The sequence below is a fragment of the Bos indicus genome, chromosome 3, assembly GCF_029378745.1.
Source record: "Bos indicus isolate NIAB-ARS_2022 breed Sahiwal x Tharparkar chromosome 3, NIAB-ARS_B.indTharparkar_mat_pri_1.0, whole genome shotgun sequence".
Taxonomy (NCBI): domain Eukaryota; kingdom Metazoa; phylum Chordata; class Mammalia; order Artiodactyla; family Bovidae; genus Bos; species Bos indicus.
In genome coordinates this window covers 115,683,078-115,699,276 of record NC_091762.1, presented here as the reverse complement: position 1 = coordinate 115,699,276, position 16,199 = coordinate 115,683,078, and the positions used below count along the sequence as shown (strand labels likewise).

The window sequence follows — 16,199 nt, the reverse complement described above, 5'->3', positions numbered from 1 at the left end:
ACTAATTTACAAAACAGAGAAAAGCTCACAGAGGAAGAAAATACACTTAGGGTTAATAAAGGGGAAAGGGAAGGGTAAATATAGGAATTTGGGATTAACAGATACATACTACATACAAAATAAACAAAAAGGAACTATTGTATAGCCCAGGGAACTACAGTTGCTAACTTGTAATAACCTATAATGGAAAGGAATCTGGACAAGAATAGATACATATGTATAACCACGCTAAAGACCCAAAACTAACACAGCATTGTAAATCAACTATTGTGCCCTTGCTCAGCTGCTGAGTCATATCTGATTCCACGACGCTATGGACCGTAGCCCACCAGGCTCCTCTGTCCATGGGACTCCCCAGGCAAGAATACTGGAGTGGGTCGCCATTTCCTCCTCCAGTGGGATCTTTCTGACCCAGGGATTGAAACCCCACCCCAGTACGCCCAGCCTCACCCCCATCTCCTGCACTGCCATATGGATTCTTTTCTGCTGAGCCGCCTGGGAAGCCAACTATATTTCCATTAAACTCCCAGATGAGAGCGGTACTGCCATTCACTACCGCCACCTGCTGGTCACATGCTAAAATTGCTAGCACAGAAGCCAAGGAGAGAGAAAAAGTGCTCGAGCTGTGGAAACTAAAATCAATGAATTGACGGAAAACATGCCCAGAACCCACATTTATGGCATACTCTCTGTAATCTCAAATTCAGGGCTGCCTGTCCCTCCTGGAGCTGGCTCTATGGGGAGGGAGAAACCAAAGGAAGTGCAGGGCACACAGACTGGAGCGGAAACGTGTGTTTCTAATGGTGTGTGCGTGCTTAGTCGTGTCTGACTCTTTGAGATCCCACGGACTGTAGCCCGCCAGGCTCCTCTGTCCGTGGGATTCTCCAGGCAAGAATACTGGAGTGGGTTGCCATTTCCTCCCCCAGGGGATCTTCCCAACCCAGGCATCAAATCCACATCTCTAGTGTCTCCTGCATCAGCAGGCAGGTTCTTTACCAACTGTGCCACCTGGGGAGCCTAAAGTCCTGTAAAAAAAAGTCCATGATGAAAAAAAAATTTTTTTTGAAAGTTTGCAAATACGTAAATTTTTGCTTCAGATTCAGGACTGGTTGCCCTATAACCACAGATTCGGGTGGGAAGATGTGTGGTTACACAGTGTGGGGGGAGCGGGTGCACACACACACACCTTCCACATGGAAGCGTGCAAGACGGGTATGGCTTTTGTACTTGGGGCTGACGAGGTCGGACAGTGGCCTGGTGCAGGCAGGCTGAAGTGAAATGTTCAAGCGGCAGTGGAAGCAATGCGATACTGCCGGGGATATCGGGCCGGCCAGGGCGGCAGAAGATTAACTGTTGGAGTGAAGCAATCGGGGATGGGGTGGAGCTGCTGGAACAACCTGACAGCTGGGAGGAGAAGGGACAGGGACTTTGGCTGCCACATCGACAGGCACCATGGCTGGCACTGGCAGGCGATGCTGGCAGGCCTGCAGGCTTGCTGACGAGACATGCAGGGACACTCGCAGGCAGTGCACGGGGCTCATGGCATTGGCTCCGGCCGTCAGCACAGGTGGGACGCACCTCTAAATACATTTTGCCTCAGAGCAAGGTAGGATCACCAAGTGTACTGCAGACGACCCCGGAGAGTCCCCGGCTACCCACAGCCACGCTAACACTTGGCTAACACTTCTGGAGAAAAGGACCTATAAAGAAAATGATTAATCAAAAAAAAAAAAAAATCCCAGGCTTCCAACGAGATCCCAGAGACTCCTCAGCCAATAGTTGTTGCAGAGATAATTGTTCTGAATCTATCAATAAAGCCGAGCTGCCCCTTCATTGACTGTGAGCACCAATTTCTTTCACCCGGGATTATAAGTTGGTGTTCACGGGCTCACTCCTGCCATTACGGTGATAAACAGTTTAAACCACAACAGGGTCTGACATGTAGATCAATTCTGGGTCCATAAAGAATCTGCACAACAGGTTCTGGGACAGGAATTTACAGCCGCCACTTTTTATTCTCTCTTGCTGCAAAAATTACTTCTGTCAAACACTTAGGAGAGTGAGGAAAAATGTAAAAAAATTAATTTTTCATGTACTACCGGAGCAGCCTTTCTCAACGCCGAAGCTCAAGATGAATATGTTTCTGCATTTAAAAAATTACTCAGAGCTGCATGCAGCGCTGAGTGGGAATGGGTCCCAACCCTCCACGCTGACTGCGAGCTGGGAGACAGCAATTTGAAAGACTGAGCCAAGCTGTCTGCATTTCCTCTTGGGGCAGCTGTGGGTCTCACGTTAGCAACGCCAAATTATATTAGACATTTAATTTTAAACCTCAGGTACTTAAATGTGAAACCTTACCAAGTAATAGTCATAAAGCAGTGGGGCATTCCAGCTCACAGAATGGATTCTTCTTCCTCCCGCGCCCCCCACCCCTCGCTTAATTTAACCACGACCTCCTGTTTTGTGGTTTTGCACACCACAATATCATCTAGCTAATTAGGAGTTTGCTCACAGCTGTTTGAAAGGCAGAAGCCCCCAGGGTACCTGTGCGTCCAGAGGGGAAGACTTGACAAAGTTCTCTGGAGCCAAAGTCTTAATTTAGAGTGGACGATGGGGTAGAGGAAAATGGAACCCCCACATTATGTACTATTATGTGCAATAAACACGTGGGATAATAAGAAGGCATATTCACCAGCACACAGGCACTCGGATTCGAAAGCTGCTGTCGCGCCCCTGCCCCCGCTCCTGCGGCTCCTACTGGGTAAGCGTTTCTATGACTCTGACATCCAAACCAAACGAAACGAAACCAAACGAAAAAGCAAGAGAGTTCCAGAAAAACATCTATGTCTGCTTTACTGACCACGCCAAAGCCTTTGACTGTGTGGGTCACAATAAACTGTGGAAAATTCCGAAAGAGATGGGCATACCAGACCACCTGACATGCCTCTTGAGAAACCTGTATGCAGGTCAGGAAGCAACAGTTAGAACTGGACATGGAACAACAGACTGGTTCCAAATAGGAAAAGGAGTACGTCAAGGCTGTATATTGTCACCCTGCTTATTTAACTTCTATGCAGAGTACATCATGAAGCACAAGCTGGAATCAAGATTGCCGGGAGAAATATCAATAACCTCAATATGCAGATGACACCACCCTTGTGGCAGAAAGTGAAGAGGAACTAAAAAGCCTCTTGATGAAAGTGAAAGTGGAGAGTGAAAAAGTTGGCTTAAAGCTCAACATTCAGAAAATTAAGATCATGGCATCTGGTCCCATCACTTCATGGCAAATAGATGGGGAAACAGTGGAAACAGTGGTTGACATTCTTTTTTTGGGCTCCAAAACCTCTGCAGATGGTAACTGTAGCCATGAAATTAAAAGACATTCCCTGGAAGGAAAGTTATGACCAACCTAGATAGCATATTAAAAAACAAGACATTACTTTGCCAACAAAGGTCCATCTAGTCAAGGTTATGGTTTTTCCAGTGGTCATGTATGGATGTGAGAGTTGGACTATAAAGAAAGCTGACCACCGAAGAATTGATGCTTCTGAACTGTGGTGTTGGAGAAGACTCTTGAGAGTCCCTTGGACTGCAAGGAGATCCAACCTGTCCATTCTAAAGGAGATCAGTCCTGGCTGTTCTTTGGAAGGACTGATGCTGAAGCTGAAACTCCAATACTTCGGCCACCTCATGTGAAGAGTTGACTCATTTGAAAAGACCCTGATGTTGGGAAAGATTGAGGGCAAGAGAAGGGGACGACAGAGGATGAGATGGTTGGATGGCATCACCAACTCAACAGACATGGGTTTGGGTAAACTCCGGGAGTTGGTGATGGACAGGGAAGCCTGGCGTGTTGTGGTTCATGGGGTCGCAAAGAGTCGGACATGACTGAGCGACTGAACTGAACTGACATACAAACCAGAGACATGGGGGAAAGAGATAAAATGATTTAAAAAAAAAAAGGTGGAGTTTGTATTTTACTGCGACTTAGAGATAAAACACGATGGAGAGCCCTTAATCACTGCTTCTTTTGAGTTTATTTTCCAAGTGTGGCAGGGAATGCAGATGCCAAGTTGAGGTCCTGAAACCCATTCATAAACGTGTTTTCTTGAAGTCAGCCATTGGATCCTGTACCCTGGTTTTTATTAACAATTGCTTGGGGTATGGCCGGGTGGTACTAACGAGAGGGAAACCGGGATGTTACTCTGGATGCAAGTGAGCCCCAGTCGCCTAGAGTTCTTGACAACGTGCGCTCCGATCCAGGAAGTCTAGCTGGAGCCCGGGACTCTGCGATTCTAGCTAACTTCCAAGGGCTGTCAGATACCACTTAGTCCGTGGACCACACTTTGAGATCCGTGGACCACACTTTGAGAAGCAAGGATTTCGAGTGACGGTTCTCAGACGTCAGCCTACAGTATCATTCCATGGGGAGTCTGTTAGCACAGAGGCTGCTGGGTGCCACCCTTGAGTTTTAGATTCAGTGGGTCTGGGAAGATCCCCTGGAGGAGGAAATGGCAACCCCACTGCAGTATCCTTGCCTGGAAAATCCCACGGACAGAGGAGCCTGGTGGGCTGCAGTTCATAGGGTCTCAAGGAATCGGACACGACTGAAGTGACTTAGCACCCACGCACGGGACTGGGATGGGATTTAAGAATCTATATTTCTAACTAGTTCCCGGGGGACGTTGCTGTCACGGGTCTGGGCAGCGTTTTGAGAAGTGCTGATGCAGAGTCTGAGGCTTGAATCAGGCCACCTGGGTTCACATGGCAGCTTCACCAGGATGTGACTCTGCATAAGCAATATTGAGCCCTTCTATACCAGAGTCTCCCCACCAGGAAATGCAGCTAAGAGCAGTGCCCACTCCATGGGCAGCAAACATGACGATCCACACGAGGGCCTCAATATCATTAGCTCTTTTTTATCATGACTACTGTTTCTCTTTTCAATCATATCTTGGGTGTGACACAGCCATCCGTCCTCAGGAAATACAGATGTGAAGGAAAATCCCTGTGAAACTGCAGGAACCTTATTTCTGTGAAACCTTCTGTTGTCTCTCTGGATCTTTGGTACTTAACATGTCAGCTCTAAGTTTTAAACAAGGTGCTAATTAACTCTGCAATTAAAAAAAGTTATTTACAGTTTATCTGGCTGTGCTGGGTCTCTGTCTCCTTGGGGTGAGGGGGGCTACTCTCTGGTTGCGGGCAGAGGGCTTCTCACTACAGTGGCTCTTGGTTGTGGAGTACAGACTCTAGGCACACGGGCTGCAGCTGTTTCGGCCCCTGGACTCTGGAGCACAGGCTCAGAAGCTGTGGCTCACCGGCTTAGTTGCTCCGGGCCGTGTGGGCTCTTTCCAGACCAGGGATGAAACCCGAGTCCCAGGTATTGGCAGTCGGATTCTTAACCACTGGACCACCAGGGAAGTCCTAATGTTGCAATATTGACCCCTTATCACTCATCTCAAATAGATGGGGAAACAATGGAAACAGTGAGAGACTTTATTTTGGGGGGCTCCAAAACCACAGCAGATGGTGACTGCAGCCGTGAAATTAAAAGATGCTTGCTCCTTGGAAGAAAAGCTATGACCAACCTAGACAGCATATTAAAAAGCAGAGACGTCACTTTGCCTACAAAGGTGTGGCCCCTCCGCTGTTCCAAGCTCCCCTTTCCCCCTCTCCGACTTTTGGTCCGGACAGCCTTCATGTTTAGAACCTCCTTCTGTGGTTTTACACACACAAGGAAGCCATCTGGCTCCTGAAATGCTGCTCAAGTTTGATTCTCTTTGGGAAGTTTTCTGTGACTAACTCTCTCATCCTTAAACCAACTGTGCAGTTTCAGCCCGGGCTTTCTCCACCCACACCCCACTGCAGGCTCACACTGCTTCTCACCTCCTGTGTCCAGGCTTCGTGCTCTGGGGCAGCAGGAGGCCTAGCTGGTGTTTCACAAACACGCTACATGAAAGAACAATGGGCACCCGGCGTTAGTGTGTGAGAATCGCTTGGTACATTTCAAAACAGCATTCATCCGGGAGTGACCTCAGTTTACAGGCACTTCATAAAGATGCCTGTACAGACGATGAGATGGCTGGATGGCATCACCAACTCAATGGAGATGAGTTTGAGTAGACTCTGGGAGTTGGTGACGGACAGGGAGGCCTGGAGTGCTGTGGTCCATGGGTTCTCGAAGAGTCAGACATGACTGAGCGACTGAACCGAACTGCACCGAACTGTACAGACCAAGGCAATCACCTTCCGTGGGAAGAGGCTTCTAACTAAATCAAGCATCTGGAAATCGGGGAGTCTCTGATGAGATAAGGTGTGGGGGTGCTTTGGCTCACACCCGTGACCAGAGGCAAAGAGCTACTGGGTAGAGGGAGAGTTAGCTAGTAAGGCGTCTTTTTTTCGGGGGGCAGTAGGCTGCACTTTGCAGTATGTGGGATCTTAGTTCCCTGACCAGAGATCGAACCCGCGCCTCCTGCATTGGAAAGGCAGAGTCTTAAGCACTGGAGCTCCAGGGAAGCCCCCTAGTGAGTCTCTGTGCAAATGGAATATTTGTAAAGAATGGATTTTAGGTTCATATGCTGCTTCCAGTGCTTTTCCTGAAAAAATATTCTGAGTGTGTGGGAGGCCAACACTTGGGGTTAATCTTGTTCTTCTATATTATTACATAGTTATACTCCCCAAACATAACTCTTACGGCACATAAAGAACGAAGCCCAAAGGCTGCCCAAATCAGGCTGCGCTGGGGGCTCAACAGTTCTCATCAGACAAGGAGAGCTCTGGCCGGGGGCAGCTGCTGGGCAAGGCAGGGCCAGGGCGGTGTGCGCACCGGGCCGAGGAGGCCCAGGTCAGCTCCTCCTACCCTCAAACACGAGCGCGCCTTCTCAGAAAGAGGGCGATGGCATAAACCTGCTAGAACAAAGACTAATGCTAAAGGTCCTTCTAGTCAAGGCTATGGTTTTTCCAGTGGTCATGTATGGATAAGAGAGTTGGACTGTGAAGAAAGCTCAGCGCTGAAGAATTGATGCTTTTGAACTGTGGTGTTGGAGAAGACTCTTGAGAGTCCCTTGGACTGCAAGGAGATCCAACCAGTCCATTCTAAAGGAGATCAGCCCTGGCTGTTCTTTGGAAGCACTGATGCTAAAGCTGAAACTCCAGTACTTTGGCCACCTCATGCGAAGAGTTGACTCATTGGAAAAGACTCTGATGCTGGGAGGGATTGGGGGCAGGAGGAGAAGGGGACAACAGAGGATGAGATGGCTGGATGGCATCACTGACTTGATGGACGTGAGTTTGAGTGAACTCCGGGAGTTGGTGATGGACAGGGAGGCCTGGCGTGCTGATTCATGGGGTTGCAAAGAGTCAGACACGACTGAGCAAATGGACTGAACTGAACTGAACTGAAAAATGGATACACTGCAGAGAACTGGCCAATGCAATTAAGTATGTAATGGAGAAGGAAAGGGCAACCCACTCCAGCATTCTTGCCTACAACTTAGCTATTAAAACGAGTATGTGGACTACTTGCCCCTCCAAAAAGAAAAGTGACCGTGGCAACAAGAGCACATACTCAGGGGCAGAAGCCACAGGCGGGCGGTGCCCTACACACCTAGGGACCATACAAGGGCGGGAAGAGCACACCCATTTGAAGAAAATAACATGGAGGTCACCTGCCAAGGCCGTCCGGTCGGCAGGGGGAGCGGGGAGGGGGTCTGCTTGAAACACAGCCCAGTCTGCTGAGACACTGGGCCTTCTGGGGCCCCGATGACTGTGAACACACATGTGTCACATTACAAGGGAATAACCTGCAGGCAGCTAATGTATACGACTTAAACCCCTGAATTTTTAGAGGTGCTGTCATGATACCAGACAAGAGGTGAAACGCCAAGCCCCTGAAGAGGCTGGAGGCAGAGGTTTGCTCTCCATGGAAGCATCTCGGTTTGTCTGAGGAAGGAGGAGGGAGTGGGGTGCTGGGCTCCAGGTGAGGCCGTGTGTACGCCCCAGGCCCGCGAGGCCATAGCACCCTTTGGCACTGCCTTCCCAGACCCTGCTTCTCCTCCTGGGCCTGGCAACGCCTCTCCTTAAGGCCTCTGCTTGGCGGCCGCTTGGAGGAGCGTGGGGGAGACAAGGATGCTGTTTACCCAAAGTACACGTCCTGCGGCAGCAGCTGCTGGGTCTACAGGGAAGACCTGATGCTGAATCTTTTAATTAGAACAAATTATGCTAAAATTACTCTAAAATCCTGTCTGATAGATGGCACAGTACAGTGGGAATTCCTTTAAATACCGGTGAACAGGCCATAGACAAAAATGCCACAGGCAAAGCATGTTGCAGTAAGCGGGGCCTCGATGCTGCATAATTCATGTGCTCACACATATGTCAAGATGGTTTCCCGGGAGCACATTTGTTTCCCAAGAAGATGTCCACACTTGAAAAAAAAAAAAGCAAGAGGGAAGACTCTCCCAAACTTAAGAGGATATACCAGGAACCTGGGACAACAGATAAGGAGGAAGAATTATGTGCTTTGATTTGATGCCAAAAAAGTGAAGCCTAACCACCAACAGTGCACACTAATGATGGAACATGAAGGTCATGTCGTGGAGGGCTGTGTGAGCCAGGGCACAACCTCTCCCAAAGCCTCAATCTGTCAAGGGGGCGAACCTCTGCTGCATCCCTGCACCGGAGCGGGACACGAGATGACGCGGGTGAAGCGGCCGATGGAGGACGCAACTGCTCGACAGGTGGACGGCGTGATGCCATCGGCAGGGTGGCCGCGCTCACAGCAGAGCGTCGCCTCCAGCCTCTGGTTTACAACCGAGGACCGCGGGGCGGCCCAGGTCCGCGGGGCCGTGCCTCTCTCTTACCACTGCTGATGGCTGAGTTTGCAATGACCGTAGCCTCGCTCCACTGGTCGGCACTGGAGACGGAGTAGGACCGCTGCTGCATGCCGTCCGCTCGGCTGTTGAAGGAGCCCAGGCTGACGCCGCTCGCCATCTGAGACCCAGGCGCACTAGCGACACTCCCTAGGAATAAACAAGTCAGGTGAACACCAGCGCGCACTGCACACCCGAAGCCGGCACGAGTTAGTCTGGGGGCTACGCGCCTGCGCACCGTGGACCTGACGCCGCGCGCACCTGGCGTCCGGATTCACGAAAATCAGAGGCAACACGTGAAACAACGTTCCAGAGGAAGACAGGGTGAAGCAACCCTGGTGCTCAACAAAGGAACCCAAGGCTTCAGGTGGCTGCAACCCCCGCGAGCCAAGACAAGGACGCGCACCACCATCTCTAGACGCAGCAGCGGTGAAGACAGGAGACCCACTTCTGGGGGGAAAAAAACTACTCCCGGCGGGGCCTCCCTGGTGGCGCAAGGGTCAAGAATCCACCAGCCAACGAATGAGCCTCGGATCGATGCCTGGGTTGGGAAGATCCCCGGGGAAGGAACCCACTCCAGTATTCTTGCCTGGAGAATTCCACGGACAGACGAGCCTGGCGGGCTACAGTCCAAGGGGTCGCAAGGAGTTGGACACGGCTGAGCGACTAAACAACAACGATATTCCCAGCAGGCCAGCGAGACAAGGCGGGTCCTGGAGGAGTCCTGCTGCGTCAACCAATCGGTGCAAGCGAAACTATCGCCAATCGGATTGCACTGTCTGGTGCCAGAGAGTTATTCTCGTGGGCCAGCTATACTTTAGGATCAACGCAAATCAAAGTTCCTAGATGCGACACGGGTGGCAGAGTCAGGCTCTTAAACCAAATGTTTACTCTTCGCCTTCAAAAGAGACTACACAGAGGGAAAATAACCTTGGCAACTTCACAGCATGCAGTGCGGTGGAAAAACGATTCCATTGTATACTTAATGATTTGAATCAGTTGCTCAACATCAGAGTGAATTATTATCTGGTCACCAGGATTTCAAACTCAAAAATATAATTAAGCGCCTTTCTCTGAAGCTCAGCCAATCACACCTTGCTGCTAGCGAGTTCCTTGCATCTGTAAGGAGATCTTTGAAGGTATTAAATGGTTTCTTTTTATTTTTAAACATTCCTCCCATTTTTTTAAGTTTAGAACTAGTTAAGTTCTAAATTGCTTCCATAGAAGGTTTTCATGGTGCAGGATTTTAAATACATGGAGCATACTAGTAGTTCCTAAATCTGGCCAATTACCAGAATTACCCATGGAGCTTTTTTTAAAATAGCAGCTGCAAAAAAAATTCAAATTTTGATTCCAAAGGTCTGGAGGGTAGAGCTCGAGGGAACACACATTTTTCAGAAGGACTTTGTAGTCCTGGTGAGCAGTGAAGAGGCGGAAACTAGGGCCCAGCCACAAACAAGGCCCTCACTGTCATCCCACGAAGCGGAAAGATCCTGCTCTTAAAAATATATTTCTACCTTAAAAAACGATGCCGACTATATGCCGCTGTGGAAGCTGGGTGCATCTCGAATATCGCAAGAGAAATAAAAACTACAGTGGAAGCTCTTCAGCAGCAAGGAGACAGATCAGAGATGCTCCTGAGAAGTGCACCCGCCCTGGCTCCTCGGCCAGGCTTCGGGGATCTGCAGCCAGCCAGCTCCCTGTCTCCCTCCCAGCTCGGATGTTCTGATTCTAGAACTTGCTCGCGCCCCAGGAATGTGCAAAGTCTCATGTCCTGAATGACAGCATCAAAACCAGCGCTGGCGCCCATTCCAGCCCTGTCCTCACGGCAGCCCCTCGGGACGGCAGCGGGCCAGGTGTGCAGCATCTCACAAGGACGGGGGCGCCGAAGCTCAGCGAGGTGCCATGAAGGGCCACCACACACGCTCCTCGGGGTCTTCTCCACCTGCCATCACAGGGAGCGGTCCTTGGGTGCACTGTGGCCAGATGCCTGCACAGCAGGGCAGTGTAACAGCAGAACGAGCACGGCCTGGAGCTGAGCGGGTGCTCCCCTCGGGCAGCTCAGCAGGGTCTCCCCTGGGCTGACGCCTGCGTCTCCCACCACCTTCTGCCCTCTCGAGGAGGATACCCACTGGGCGGCATCCATCAGCTCAGGTACCTCTGGCTCCCTGTTTGGCTGGACCAGGTGGGCATACCGGAGTGTGAGGTGGGATGCGCACGTCTGGGCTCCCTCCCTGAGCTGGAGGCTTGCTGGGGTCACCTCTTCCCCTTTGGGTCCGGGGTGGTCCTGGTGCTGCTCTGCCAGCCCTGCCACCTGCACCACCTCCTGGCTCCCCTCCGCCCACACCTCTCTCCCTCTGACCAGAAGGGTGTGGTCCTCAGCCTTTCCCTTCCCTGTGGGGATGCCGGTCCCACGTACCCACCATTTAAGAGGGGGTCACATCCCCTCCTGAGGCGCTGAGGCCCTTCCTGCTTTCAACAGCAGAACTCAGAAAAACGCTAACATTTTTGGGACTTCCCTGGGGGTCCAGTGGTGAAGACTCCAAGCTTTCAATGCCAGGGGGGTTGCAGGTTGGATTCCCTGGTTGGGGAATCAAGATTCCCACATGCTGGGTGTGTGGCCACGAAAAAAAAATGCTAACATTTTTATGGTGGATGAAAGGAAAAGAAAGAGAACAGGAGGAAAAGCACAGTGGTAATAAGATGCATGTGGGCTGCGACCCCAACTCTGAGCCAGGACCCCCCCAAGCCCATGCTACCCACAGGGCTGCCTGCTGTTTGGTGACAATGTTAAGGCGATGCTTCCATCCTCCCTTCAGTGCCCATCCGTACCTCTGACAAGTCCTTATCAAGTGTGGGCACGTGTGCACTCAGTCATGTCCAACTCTTCATGACCCCATACCCACCAAGCTCCTGTGTCCATGGGATTCTCCAGGCAAGAATACTGGAGTAGGTTGCCATTTCCTTCTCCAGGGGATCTTCCTGACCTGGGGATGGAAAGCAGGTCTCCTGCGTTGCAGGTGGATTCATTACCGTCTGAGACACCAGGGAAGCCCATCAAGTGTGTGATTTGTCCACAAAATCTCATTTCACACTACCTTTAGGCACACAAGGCCAAACACCTGAAAAGCCAAGAATAAGGTCACCGTCTGTCCGTCTTTGGACTGATGAATCGATTAGGTGCCTTTTCCTTTGTTCATTCTGTCTGGGGTGTGGTCCCGAGGACAACCAGCCCCAAACCCTCCTGACACGTTTCTTCCATCAAAAGGTGGATGGGATGATCTAAGTGCGTCTATCCCTGACTACTCGGTGCCAGACTCCAGGAGTAAGTGTCCACATGCACTCAGACGCCGAGGTCAACCTCAACTCCAGATCAGGGACACAGGAAACGCTCAAATGGAGACATCCAATAAAGGGCCAATCTCAGGACAATAAGCTCTTTGTCTTAAGGTCAAACATCTACCATTGGAAAGCGAAGGGGTGGATTCATTACAAATGTACAGCTAATGAAAATCTATGATGACACCGACTGTACACCTGGCTTTTCAACTCTCAACTGCTTGGCGAATGAAATTTTTAGCACATTATGCTGCTGGTGGATCTGCTTTGGGGTTCAGCTCCTGAGGGGGCCCCCAAGGAACCAAACTGGGATCTCTGGAGTGAAGAAACTCCCTTCAAGGCTGCGTGGTCCTGGTGTCTTATTGCAGAATCCGTATGAGACCCAAAACAGCTGTGTGGAATCCTTAGGCAAGCCCACGCTGAGGACCTGTCAGCTGGCGAGGATCTTCTTATTCCTATGTCCTCAGTCACGTCTGACCCTTTGTGACCCCATGGGTTGTAGTCTGCCAGGCTCCTCTGTCCATGGGATTCTCCGGGCAAGAATACTGGAGTGGGTTGCCATTCCCTTCTCCAGGGGATCTTCCTGACCCGGGGATCTAACCTGCATCTCCTGCAAAGGAGGTCGGTTCTTTACCACTAGTGCCGCCTGGGAGTTTCTTCACTCCAGAGACTCCAGTTTGGTTCCTTGGGGGCCCCCTCAGGGGCTGAACCCCAGTGCAAGTCCTCCTGGGAGGTGCCAGTGGTAAAGAACCCGCCTGCCAAGGCAGGAGATGCAAGAGATGCAGGTTCGAATCTTGGCTTGGGAAGATCCTCTGGAAGAGGAAATGGCAACCAACTCCAGTATTCTTGCTTGGAAAATTCCATGGACAGAGGAGCCTGGCAGGCTACAGTCCACGGGGTCACAAAGAGTCAGACATGACTGAAGTGACAGGCATATGAAAGAATGAAATCCTAGTGTTTGCAGCAACATGGCTGGGCTTGGAGAGCATTAGGCCAAGTGAAGTAAGCCAGACAGAGAGAGACAAATGTGGTATGACATCACGCACACGTGGCACCTAAAAACCACGACAAAGTGAGTATAACAAAGAAGCAGACGCGAGGGCAACAAAGGAGCTGTTACCAGTGGGAGAGGGAGGGCGACGGGCACAAACTCTTAGGTATAAAATAAGCTGGTACACCATGGGGAATACAGCCACTATTTTATAACTCTAAATGGAGTATAACCTTTAAAATTGTGACTCACTATACCTGTAACTTCCATAATAATATTGTACTTCAATAAAAAATTTTAGACAAATTTAAGAGGACCAAAAAATCATACAGACATGCACCAACAACCCACCAGAACAACATGTATAAGAATGTACGTGGCCGAATTGTTCAGAATAACTCCACACTAGAAATGGCTGAAACGTCCATCCACCCGCCACGGGCACCTCGGGGGAGATCCAGAGCAGTAAGATGGAGGGAGTCTGACGTGGGCCACCCCAGGACAGACATCAGACAGGGTGTGGACCCACAGAAGACAAAGCCCAGGGCACCACCTGTCCTGGTCCCACACAACCGTGCAATGGGGCAAACCCAACTGTGGAGCAGGAAAGGAGACGAGGCCCCCCCTGCGTGAGTAGGGGGCGATGCAGGCGGTGGTGGGATGGGACGCAGGGGGCTGCCGGGGTTGCCAGGGCTGCCGGCCACCTGCTGTGACTTGACCTCCACGCTGGCCGCCCACGTTGTTGTCCTTTAGTCGCTCAGTCGTGTCTGACTCTGCGATCCCTGAGGACTGTAACCCACCAGGCTCCTCTGTCCATTGGGTTTCCCAGGCAAGAATACTGGAGTGTGTTTGCCATTTCCTTCTCCAGGGGGTCTTCCCGACCCAGGGATGGAACCCACATCTCTGTGTCTCCTGCACTGCAGGTGGATTCTTTACTGCTGACCCACAAGGGAAGCCCCATACACTTAGCTAGAACTTAGGATTTTGTGCTAAGTGTATATTCTGGAGAAGGAAATGGCACCCCACTCCAGTACTCTTGCCTGGAAAATTCCATGGATGGACGGAGCCTGGTAGGCTACAGTCCATGGGGTTGCAAAGAGTCGGACACGACTGAGCAACTTCACTGTATATTAAATTAATATAATTTAGCACCCCACCCCCCCAAAAAAAACTCCTTAAAAAAAAAAAAAAGATAAAACTCATTTGAATGGTTTGTGAATGCAGAGGTCAGATCAGGAGGCATAAGATAAAGTTATCCAGGAGTAAGGAGACAGTTTCACCAGCGTTAAGTCCCCAAGAGTGGTCCAGCCCTATGAAGTACGGGATGCTGGCGTCCAGAGGAAGCGAGGCACAGAAGGACCGCTTTGGTATCACCTCAGGATTTTCCCCCAGGGTCTGCATTATCACGACAGACACGATCGACTTCCTGGTCCATTCTGAACTCAGAAGCCTGTTCCCTCAAAGACCCCTGCTCTGGATCATCTGGTTGCTGGCCTTGATGGGCAGGGGAGGCTGCATTACGATGCTAATCCACGGAGCCTCATGCCAGCCCCTTGATATGGAGATGTGTGTGCCCACTGGGCCGGCTGATTAGTGCAAGCTTCCATGTGTCAAAAGCGCCAGATTCTTCCCCAAGAATAATTTTAGCTTTACTTACATCCCTAAAGTGTGAGTTGATTTGAAAAGGTACTTACCTCCACCATATGCTATTTTTCTTTAAACAATTTGCATTTCAAAGTGAATATGGCATTTATAGCTGAATGAATATCAGTATGTTGCCTGATCTCACACAAGCATGAAAAAGATGCTGGTTTTCTATTGAACAAGAATGTTTTCATTCGCCAAATGACATCAAAGACAGAATTCCTCTTTTAAGCTATAGGCTTATTACATTAAAATAGCCTGTCCTGATTTAAAAAAAAAATACCCTGAAACAAGGCTTTTCATAGCATTCAAATAGAGATTAATCAACAATCTTTTTTCTTTAATACAAAATTCTGCTCACTGCATGTCCTGATTTTGGTTTATCTTCAATAAAGAGATTTGATCCTTCCTACCAATGCTTCAACTGGGAAAACAATACTTGGGATTTGACTTACTGGTGAATCAGCCTGGAAAAGGGCAGAAACTCTTGGTGATGGTGATAATGAAGTTTCATGCAGTCCGAGAGTGGAAGAGAAAAACCCAAAGAGGATTCTATGAGCGTGTGAGTATGAAACAGACCTTTATTTCCATTGTAGGACTTTGTAATTTTTTTTTAAAAATCATAATTACAGGAAAAAGATTGATAGGCACTCACTCTTTCCCTCGGAGGTCTCACCCTTTGAAATACAGACTGCTCTTGGAGGCCTTTTTTTTATTCCTGTGTGGCTTAAAATCTTATTAAAAAGACTCAAGAGTTCAATGTTACCATGCAAACCTACGGCTATGCCCTGGCCCGCTCCGAGCATGGGAGGGAAAACCAGGTTGGCTGGAATCAGGACCGGACAGTGGAGGCCTTCCTAACAGCTACATCACTTCAAACTAGGCCTTCGCCATCTGTTCCGTCCTCTAATTATAAACCCAAAAATAATATAATTCACAACACTACCATAAAAAGTGAGATACAAATGATTTAAGTGCCTGTGAGGAGGGCCCATTCGCCTCACTATTTGCATTGGAAATCTGCCCTCCTTTTGGCAACCAGGATTTCAGGCTAAGAGGATTTTTTTTCCCAAGGACACCTTCAGTAGCTTTTCTTAAAGATGCAGGCATTCTGGACTCAGCACTACGTGACGGTTGTTTTGTAAAAGAGCACAATTCCACACGTTTACCGCTGAGATGGGAATCGTGTGTTTCTCAGAATGCTGTGCATTCTGTTTATCTTTAGGGTATATATTTTCTGCAGTATGCTGACTGGAGAAAAAAGAATGTAGAGTCCAGACTCAGGGGTAATGACACATCTAATTACTACTAAATAAAACATTGTGGCCATGCCCAGAATTGAAAATCCTGGAATT

At 49.7% G+C, this 16,199-nt stretch overlaps 1 protein-coding gene across 7 annotated transcripts in view; it reads right to left on the bottom strand.

The window, feature by feature from the left end:
• The window catches only part of AGAP1 (ArfGAP with GTPase domain, ankyrin repeat and PH domain 1), a 562,160-nt gene that overhangs the window by 150,349 nt on the left and 395,612 nt on the right, over nt 1-16,199 (bottom strand). For 5 of the 7 annotated variants that reach the window (XM_070780389.1, XM_070780390.1, XM_070780388.1 and 2 more), the window contains exon 12: nt 8,862-9,020. The exons of the other annotated variants lie outside the window; for them this stretch is intronic. In XM_070780389.1, the coding sequence (XP_070636490.1) occupies nt 8,862-9,020 (159 nt within the window). The remainder of the gene's footprint in view (nt 1-8,861; nt 9,021-16,199) is intronic. 7 annotated transcript variants of the gene reach the window in all.